The 10,417-nt window shown below is 57.8% G+C and overlaps 1 protein-coding gene across 1 annotated transcript; it reads right to left on the bottom strand.

Annotated features, from left to right (window-relative positions):
- On the bottom strand, positions 1-10,409 carry Ptp4a3 (protein tyrosine phosphatase 4A3). Its single transcript, XM_008851047.3, has 6 exons — positions 10,389-10,409; positions 6,871-7,754; positions 4,047-4,139; positions 2,379-2,509; positions 1,814-1,888; positions 1-500 (listed from the first exon to the last, which is right to left on the bottom strand). The coding sequence occupies exons 2-6, from the start codon at positions 6,973-6,975 to the stop codon at positions 383-385; spliced, it is 522 nt and encodes a 173-aa protein (XP_008849269.1). The 5' UTR covers positions 6,976-7,754; positions 10,389-10,409; the 3' UTR covers positions 1-382.
- Positions 10,410-10,417: the final 8 nt, after the last annotated feature.

Raw genomic sequence — 10,417 nt, forward strand, 5'->3', positions numbered from 1 at the left:
ATCCACGGCTTCTGTTTTATTGCCTTCAAGAGTCCAGAGCACCTTCAGGCCCAGGATTCAATGTGGTAGGTGCTGAGAACAGGTCAGGGTGAGGGCCGCTTTCGAGGTGCTGGGCCCAATGGTTAAAAACACACCCACGTGCAGTACACAGGCCGGAGAGGAGGCCTGGGCAGGGGGTGGAGTGGCTGCAGGACACCAGCAGGAAGTTCAGGAGCAGCCTCAGAGAGACAGCGTGGGCACCGACAGGGACAAAGACAGCCAGACAGATGGGCACAGAACTTGGCCCTTGGACTCCTTGAACACAGATGCGCTGAGGTTCAGGAGAAGAGGCAGCTGGAGGCGGCCAGGACCACTGTCCGGGTGTACAGCGCGTGGTCCCGAGCTACATGACGCAGCATCTGGTCTTGTGTGTGTGCGGGTCTTTGAACCGCAGCCTCTGCTTGGGCCGGTACTTCTCCAGGTAGGTAAGCTGCTTGCTGTTGATGGCCCCACGGCGCTTCCTGAGGAGAGAAAGGGGTCCTGGGGCCTGGGCACCTCACCTAGTCCAGGAAGTTGCAGAGCCCAGAGACCAGTGGGGCTGGAACAGGCCCTCCTGGCCAGCAGAGCACTTCCTGTCCTTAACTGTGTGACCTCAGGTGGAGGACCCACAGGGTGAGTCAAGAATGTGCTTTGGGGAGATACTGGGGTGGCCCAGGCTTAACGGGGGAGGCATGTCACCTTAATCAGCCAGCCTTCTTCAGACTTTGTATCAAAGCACACAGATGTGTTTGGTGAACCTCCACAGGTGAACACGGAGTGTGTGTCTGTGTTTCATGTGCCTCTGAGGGCGTATACAGAGTATGGATGTGTGCATGTGTATGCTGTCTGTGTCTGGTGTGCCCCCATAGGTGCATAGAGACGTGTCTGTGTGTGTGTGTGTGTGTGTGTGTATGTGTGTGTTTGGTGTGAGCCTGCAGGTGCATACAAAGTATGTATCTGTGTTTACTGTATCTCCACAGGGGCATACAAAGCGTGTACCTGTGTTTGATGTGCCTTTCCAGCTGCACACCAGTCTGTGTGTATCCAGGCTCCCCAGAGAACCTGAAGGCCAGCAGGCCCACACTGCCATTGCTGCCCAGGGGAGAAGAGATGGCATGGCTGGCACAAAAGGGCCATTTCAGGCAACACTAAAGTGTCCCCACAGCGAACGTGTGCCACACAAATACCACAGGCTGAGGCTGTAGCATCGACTGTGTAGTTCTTGCCCAGCTGATCAGGATCAGGCAGGTGGGGGCCCTCCAGGTAGGGCACAACACAAGGAGGTGCTGGCCTGGGAGCATCCAAGGACAGCAGAAGAGGCTGGGCCATGGACATCAGCTGAACAGTGAACCACAGGGCGGGGGACCTGGTGGTAGCAAAAGGCACTAGCCAGAGTTGGCATCCCTGGGGTAGAGGAGGGTTTGGTATCTGGTCTGGCTCTGTGATGAGAGGCAGACGGATGTCCTGGGTACATCCACTGAACAGCAAGGAGCCACCAAAGAGCTCTGTGTGCGAGGTCAGGAGCCTTGGCCACTGTCCCTCAGCTACAGCAGGTGAACCAGTTCAGGCTTCATCACCACCACTGGGTCCTGACTTCTGTTTACAAAGGTGACTTAGGGCTGACCCAGCCCCAGCTAGCCCAGGAAGCCTTGGCCAGGGAAACTTCACCAGAAACAGCCACTGACCAGAGAAGTGAGACGTGAGGGGAGAGAGGAGGCCATGGTGACAGCCCAGGATCCACTCAACTGCTAGGATCCACCCCAGATCCCCAGTGCCGCCCCCACTGGCCACTCACTGCCGGATGAACTGGATGGCATCCTCATACTTCATTCCACTCTCGATGAGGGCCAGTGCCACGAGGACTGGAGCTCTGTGGAGATGAGAAGGCTGAGGTCATCTGGGACCCTGAGCCCCGTCCCCGCTACCCCAGACCACCTGTCAAAGACACAGGGCATGGAGGCCTGACTTGCCCAATTCCCTCAGCTCCCTCGTGGAGAGCACAGACTCCAGAAAGCCCAACGTCAGGGGCTTCCCCTGCCTGGCTCATTCCATCTAATGCAGGCAACTGTTCTTCCTTAAGAAAGGGGTCAGGCCTAGGTGACAGCATGTCTCTGTGTCTGGGGTCACTCTTCTCCTAAATGAGGTACAGTGAGTCTCAACCATTGCAGGAGGGAGTCAGGTCAGATTCTGCAGGAACTTCCTCCCTGCCAAACTATGAAGGCCTTGCCTGGGAACCTTGGGCCTCAGAAAGGTCAAGTGGATGTGGCCCACACCCAAAAGCAAAGGCAATCAAGTTAGACCACAGGCTAAGCTCCCAGCTGCAACAGTGCCTGCCACCATGAGTCACACCCGTCACTCACCGTCCCAGGCCCGCCACACAGTGCACAGCCACACAGCTGCCCGGGTCATTGCAGAACTTGGCCTTCAGCAGGCTCAGCCAGTCCTCTACCACCTTGCCAGGAGGGGGTGCCCCATCGTCAAAGGGCCAGTCCTGTGGAAGAAGTAGCTGAGGGCCTGCCCTGGGGATGTTAGCTTTCTTTCCTGTCCCCTGGGGCCCACATAGGGAAGGGCCCAACCCAGGAAGGTGCAGGAAAGACAAGAGACTGGCATCTTAGGAGGCCCATCAACTGGTCCAGACCTGGACCTGTTGGGATCTGTTGGTAGCAGGGTAAACCCATGTGGGTCTGCTGGAGTCATCTGATGGAAGGAGGTTCTTGATCTCACTATCTCTCTCCTCCCTGCATCCAGTCAAGGCACCTTTGTGGAGACCAGCAGTCTGTGTCACTGCCCTGAGTCTAACCCAAATCCCTCCTGCTGCAGAGGCAGGGAGGGCACAGAGTACCTGGTGCAAAGAGGTACTGATATGCCTCTGTCTCACGCTCTTCCAAGCACCCATGCAATGGGAGGCCCTTGAGGCTCACAGAGGCCTCTAAGGTCTCATGGCCAGGAGGGGTCAATGACAGGATTGATCCCGGGCCCATGTGATCAGGAGGGGTCAATAACAGGATTGAGCCTGGGCCCAGGATTGATACCAGCCAGTTCTTCTCTCCATACTGCCAGGCAGTGGATATGAGACCCAGTCCATAGACACAGGGTCCACACAGGGGAGTGACCTAGGGTCACTCTAACACTGAGGACAGGACTACAAGACCCTAGCAATTAGTCAGAGCTTGCTACACAAGGCCTGGCCCACCCATGCACCAGTGTGGGACAGGAAGGTCCTGCACCAGGGAATTGCAATCTGCCAGGCCGCAGGATGGCTGCCTCTGCTCTGGGGCTCAAAGCACTATGGCCCATCCCGCAGAGCTACCCCTCCTCCACTTAAACTAAGTCCCCAGAGGTGAAGAGCCAAGGAGACAGCTGCTAGGATCCTTCCCCATGACCTCCACACAGGGCCTCCAGGGGACCCACTGCTACCCAGCGATAGGATCCCAAATGGCAAGCAGTGAGAGGCTGAAAAGAGGCCCCTGGGATAGCCCAGTCATGGAGGAGCCAGGCTGTCCCACACTGGCTCTGGACCAGGACAGGCAACTGCTGAGCCCCAGCTGATCTGTACAAGAGGGCTCCATCTCCACCAGGCAGGGCTGTCAGGGCTCAAAGCCCAGGCTACAATGCCAAGTACACCAGGCCGATAGAGACCTCACTATTACAGGAATGTCACGCCCCAGGTGAGCCCTCCTCCTCTGGCTGTGGCCTCAGAGAATGTCTGACTCCAAGCCTCAACTACCCCAGGATGGAAACACAAGAGGACTCTAGGAGACCACAGACTGAGCTAGCACTCAGGAGCTGTGGCCAATAGATCCCACCTCAGGCTAGGTCTAGGAACAGGAGTACAACGGGGATAACTTTTGCAAAACTATCTGTCCTACACACCAGCTCAGGTACCCACACTCCTATGGCCCAGGCATGGACAGTCTGGGATGTGGTAAGTTGCAGCAGAGGCCCCAGCTCCCCAGTGAAGAGCCCCAATCCCGCTGCCCAAGTCTGCCTTGGATCAGCCACTGTGCCCAGAGCCACACCCCCCTCACCACAACAGTGATGCCGTCCTTCTCCAGAGGGGTCTTGTCATAGGTCACTTCGCACACTCGCACCACAGTGGTGGCCCCGTACTTCTTCAGGTCCTGGGGTGGGAAGAGGGAAGGCCTGAACAGGGGCTCGGGACCTAGAACCTCAAGCCCACAACTGAGTCCCCTCAGGCCTGGCCCACTGGGGCTCCCAGGCAGGGCTGAGACCTCTTGCCCCCCACACCCCCACACGCCCCCAAACAAGCATGCTCATGAAGTAGCAGGGTGGATCTAGAAGCTCAGTGACCGACAGGGTGGCCTTTGCTGGGGCTTCTGAGTTGCTTATCTCCATCCCCCTGGAAAAGGGAAGGTGCCCGCCTGTGTTCACTGAGACCCAAGGCTCAACTGCTGAGCTATGGCCCCTGCCCATCACCTCCCACTTCTGCAGTACCCAGGACAAGGGGTCTCGGCAGCAAGACCTGGCTCTCCAGATAAAGCCGCTGGAACTCCAGCAGGGTGGCCCCAGCCCCCAGACAGCCTTGTATCTGCACAGGCTGCCCAGCCCGGGCTGCACAAACAGGTCCCACACAGGTCTTTCTGGGTCTCTAACAAGCAGGCCTCGGGTAAGGGCCCCAGAGCCAGCAAGGTAGAATCAGTCAGACTCCAGTGGGGAAGCCACATCTCCAGAGAAAAGGTCACCCAGCTCACAGCCAACAAGGGGTATTTATACCCATGGCCACAAGCAGGGCCAGCCCCCACCTACCTGCTCCCAGCAGATATTTTAAGAGTGGTAAGGAATGACTGGACCTTGCTGGCCATGAGATGGGGACACCAGACTCAGCAAGGCCAGGACCCAACTATTCTGAGAGTGCAAGGAAATGAGAGGACTGTCCACCTCAGAGGCCACAGGGACACCAGAGAGGCCTTCTGCGCCTCCAGGAGCCCTAACTCTGGTCATACATTGAGCCCTGACCCTGGTCACTCACTGAGCCCTGATTTTGGTCACTCACCGAGATCTGACCCTGTCACACACTGAGCCTGCATCCTGCTCATACTCTGAGTCCTGATCCTGATCATATACTGGGCCTTGATATGTCACACACTGAGCTCTGACCCTAGTTATATACTGAGTCTTGATTCTCGTCACTAAGTCCTCATCCTGGTAACACTCTGAGCCCTGACCCTAGTTATATACTGAGTCTTGATTCTCGTCACTAAGCCCTCATCCTGGTCACACTCTGAGCCCTGACCCTACTTATATACTGAGTCTTGATTCTGGTCACTAAGCCCTCATCCTGGTCACACACTGAGCCCTGACCCTAGTTATATACTGAGTCTTGATTCTCGTCACTAAGCCCTCATCCTGGTCACACACTGAGCCCTGACCCTAGTTATATACTGAGTCTTGATTCTCGTCACTAAGCCCTCATCCTGGCCACACTCTGAGCTCTGACCCTAGTTATATACTGAGTCTTGATTCTCGTCACTAAGCCCTCATCCTGGTCACACGTTGAGCCCTGACCCTAGTTACTAAGCCCTCATCCTGGTCACACACTGAGCCCTGACCCTAGTTATATACTGAGTCTTGATTCTCGTCACTAAGCCCTCATCCTGGTCACACGTTGAGCCCTGACCCTAGTTACTCACAATGCTCTTTTCCCAGTCCCTCCACAGGCCCTGCTGTTAACTCAAGGGTGTCAGCTGTGAGAGAGACAGAGTACCCAGCTCTGTGCCCAGGGTCCAGATTTCCTAACAGCGGGGTACCCACTGCTTCCCTCTAGGCACTCTTCCCTGCATTGATGCCAACAAATCCGTGGGGCTTAGCTCATGCCACAGGGAAGGACTAAGAGACTAAAGGCTAGCCTGGCATGATGGCTCACACCTCTCTAATCCCAGCATTCTTTGAGACTGAGTCTAGCCTGGGATGGTCTACACAGCGAGTTTGTGGCCAGCTGGGGATACACAGTGAGACCCTGTCTCAAAAAAACCAAAGACAGGGCTGGAGAGACGGCTCAGTGGTTAAAAGCACCAACTGCTCTTGCAGAGGACCAGGGTTTGAGTCCCAGCACCCACATGGTGGCTACGAACTGTCCTTAACTCCAGTTCCAGGGGAATCTGAAGCCCTCTTCTGACCTCCGCAGCACTGCACAACACGTATGCACTCACATACATGCAGGCAATACACTCATATACATAAAAAAATAAAAATATATTTTTTTAAAAAAACCAGAGATTAAGTCCACAAAAGCGCCTTCCACAAACTGCCCTGCACACAGCTGCAGGCTCTGCAAGCAGCCCTGGGTCTGCGGCAAGGAGCCCCGCACAGGGGCCCCAGCAGAGCCATGCTGACCAGTTCCGACTCTGCTCCCTGCACAGGCTCTACAAACACAGCTGGTCACATCTGGGGGCCGTGCACAGCAGGCATCTCTACCTGTCACCTCTCCAAACTGCAGTGGTCACTTTCCCATGGCCAACTATGACCCCTTGCCTTACATAGCCACAGTTCACACAAACTTGTGAGCCAGGAAGGTGTCCCGTTCCCCACAGCCTGTTCAAACCCAAGGTTTCCCCATGACTGAGCTTCTTACAGCCCAGACTGGCCACAAGGTGGATCTCCTGTCCCCACCTGTCTGTCTTCAGGTCATTTTCTCAGTGAGCAGCCCTCTACCATAGGCCTCTTTCCTGCTCAGCCTCTGCAGAGGCCAAGGTCACCCAGCATTCAAGATTACTGCAGCCTAGGCAGTGCCCCTGTGCTCACAAGCCTGCAGCCAGCACTCCAGGGAACCCAACTGACCCCCAACACCTTTCACACCTTGACCCCCCCAGGATACCCACCCAGCCTGCTCACCTCGATGAAAGCACTGAGGGTAGCATTGCTGGGGTTGTGCGTGATGAGGAAGCGCATGTTCCTGTAGCTCACCTCCACCGGTGCGGGCCGGTTCATGCGGGCCATGCCTCCGGGGACCAGGAGAGGACCGGCCAGCAAGGGCTGCACGGGGGCTCCCCCAGCCCCCCACACCAAGTCCAGCGAGATCCCCGTGCTTGTTTGAAAAGAAAAGATTTCTTAAAGCCTCGTCCCCACACCCCGCACAAATATTGTGCAAATACTTGAGGGAGGGCAAGAAAGCTGCCCAGCCTTGAATTCCGAAAGAAAACCCGATTCTAAAAAAGAAAAAAAGAAACAAAACACTCCCCCACCCCAGTAAGACGGGCAGTTCCAAAGTCCTGTCTCAGTGTAGGCAAAAAATAAAAATAACAACAACCAAAAAAAATCAGCAAAGGAAACTTCAAGAACCCACAATGGTGTCTCTGGCTGCAGAGAGGTGTCCTGTGTGGGGCAGTTGCTGGGGATGCCTCCTCTACATGGGTGAATGGAAGGCCGTCTTTGCACAGAGCTGGGCCCCACGCCCCTAGGAACAAAGGGAAAATGAACTTGAATTCAGCCAAACTCTGGTGGCCCTGGGCCGTGGTGGGCAGGCAGCCGCTGATCTGCAGTCTGTCACGTTACCCCATCAGGGAACAGCAAGTCCAAGAGAGGGGCAGGAGGCTCAGGCAGCAGCCCTGGGTACAGGCCTGGCAGCAGAGGCCATTGGCGGGCAAGGGCAATGGTGAGGGTCAGAGGGGCACAGGCCGCCTCAGCAGCGGCTCAGGCGATGTTGGGAGCGGCAGCACTCAGAACTGGCCCTCTGGGGCGCCTCCATCAATTGCAAGTTGTTCTTCAGAAGACACGATCTATAGAAGGGTAAAAAAAAAAAAAAATGGGTGGGCCTCCTTGGGCCTCAGTTTCCCCATGTGAGCCTCCTGTCAGGGCTGCCCCAGACCCCTGGGGTGACAGGACAGCCACACACAGGCACCAGGGCAGGGTGTCAGGACTTGCCCCAGGACCATGTGAACCCTACAAGCAGAGTCTGACTGCCACAACAGAGGCCACGCCCCTGAGCCTGGTCCTCCGCCCCACAGCCCCTGAGCCTGGCCAGCCCCTCCTGGCCACTGCACAACCTCCAAACCGCGACCATTCTGCAAGAGCTAGCCTCAGGGACAATGGGTACTGCGGGGGGGGGTGGGGGGGGTGGCGAGGCTGTATGGGCCTCAAATGCTGCCCCTCAGGCTTTCTGTAGTCTCCACCCCCAGCCACCACTCACTCCAGCTGGTCAGCCACCAGCAGTAAACAAGACACTCTGCCCTCCAAGAAACCACAGGCCAAAGGGCCAGCTGCCAGGTTCATACCAAGGAGGTGACAGCACAGGTGGCCGGGAAGGGGTCACACCATGGCAGGGCCCTGGGGAAGGACACTACAGAGGATGTCAGCTTGGCCTTTCCACCTCGGTCTCTCCTCTTCTAATCTACTAGCTGCAAGGGATCCCCAAAGCAGCCAGCCCCCCCCCACACACACACCCCTGGAGGGGCTGGGAGACCCTGGGCACATGCACAGTGAAAAGATGAACAAGATGGCACCACAGTCCCTCAGCCTGTGACCCAGTGGTTAGCAGATCCGGAGTCCCTGACTCAGCCCATACCCCACTCTCTCTGCTCAAAGGAAGAACCCTCCTAGCCCTCCACAAGGCAGAGTTCTCCCTCCTTCCTCCACCCACACCGCTTACCTCTGCCTCTGTTCCAGCACCCACTTCTCCCGTGTCCACGAGGCAGGCCAGGCCCCTGGAGCCTCAGCCTGGCTGCAGGAGGCTCCAGCCTAGGGTCCTGGGTTCTGGCCTCAAGCTGTGGGCACAAGCCCCACTGGCCAGGGCTTAGCTGTGCTGACGGCACAGGTCCCTCAGTCCCCACCTTCTACACCTAGGGATGGCTTAGTGCGCCCTCCGCCCACAGTCAGCACCACAACTCACAACTAGCCCTTGCTACCATTCTGGCGGGGCTAAGATGGAGGGGCACCTAGAAGGGGAAGGGCAGAGCAGAGTCCTGTGCCTGCTTTAGCCAACCAGGGTCTCAACCCTGTAGCTACCGCAGCATCCAACCCTGTGTGGATGAGGAGAGCCCCAGGGCTGTAGCACAAACACCTGGGCCTCTTGGGAGGGGTGTCCCAAGTGTGCACACTGCAAACCTTTGGTGTTTACAGAAGGAAGGCCCCAGGAAGCTGGGGCACAACGGCAGGGCTGGTCACCCACTACTGCAGGACTGGTCACCCACTGCGATCACCACAGTGCAAGAATGAGGGGGTCTGTGAGACCCTGGGATAACATAGGCCATGGCCTAGCTGTGCTACCCGGCGTTACTGCCTGTCCCACTGGGCAGAGGGGAGTCTGAATCACCCCATAACGCTCCTCCCAGGCCTGCGGGGCATGGAGGTTAGACCAGCTGCACCAGGTATAGATGTACCTGCATCAGGTATAGATGCACCGGCTGGCTCGCTTCTTGCTGTACCGGGGCAATCTGGGCCACCCCCCCACCCCCCCCACCCCGCCCCGAATGAAAGCAAAGGCACATGCCAGGCCTCATGCCCCAGGCTCCTCCTCGGGACTGCCTCTAGGAGGAGCCTGGAGGCCTCCACACATGGCGTTCCTGAGGACCCAGAGCACAAGGACAGGGGTGCCAACCACCAAAGCCCTGGCCGGCCCCACCCCAGCAGGCCTGGCTCAAGGCTTATGGACCCACCTGGCCTTCCTCTAATCCTAGCAGCTCCAGGTGTGGGGGGTGGACAGGCCCCTCAGGGGCAAAGTAAGCCATGACCCAAGCCTCAAGGCCCAGCTATGAGAGGCACAGCGCAGTGCACCCTGCCCTATCACTGTGGGTCCAGCCAGTCTCTCCCATCAAGTGGCCACCCCCGCACTCAGGGGTGCCTACTGCGCACCTAGGCCCTTCCTCCCACAGGCCCCTCCCTGCACTGGCCCAGCCTTCTCTGGCCATACCCTAATCCCTCTGCTGCTCCCAGAACCAGCATGTTTTCAAGAACCATTTTTGTCGATGTTTGCCAGATGAGGAAACGAGCCAGCAAGACATGGAAGGACATTCTCTGGACTCTGGCCAGTCCCCACCGACCAGCTACCTGGGTTTTCTCAACCATGAGTCTAGGAAGCAGGAGCACTGAACCCCAGGGCGAAGAAGAGACAGAGGTTCAGGGACGCCCCACCCTTCCATGATGGAATCAGGGTCCATCTGGCTTGGGGGGGAGCCCTATGTGACACTGGGATGGGCCCCCCCGCAGCCCAGGGCTCTGTGGGGTCAGGATAAGTAAGTGCCCCGTGGGTGGGCTGGGGACCCCGGGGAGGGGGGTGCTGGGCGCGGGGTGAGGGTGTGCAGCTCCCGGGCCTCTGCAGAGCTTCCCATGCAGCCCTCCAGGGGCAGGCCCAACCCGACCCACTGGGGTGCAGGAGGGTCCACGAGGCCGGTCCCCGCGCCCGCCGCCCGGCTCACCCGCAGGCGTGCTCCGCCTCCATGCGCCC

Source organism: Nannospalax galili, unplaced genomic scaffold (assembly GCF_000622305.1).
Source record: "Nannospalax galili isolate Female #2095 unplaced genomic scaffold, S.galili_v1.0 scaffold525, whole genome shotgun sequence".
NCBI lineage: Eukaryota > Metazoa > Chordata > Mammalia > Rodentia > Spalacidae > Nannospalax > Nannospalax galili.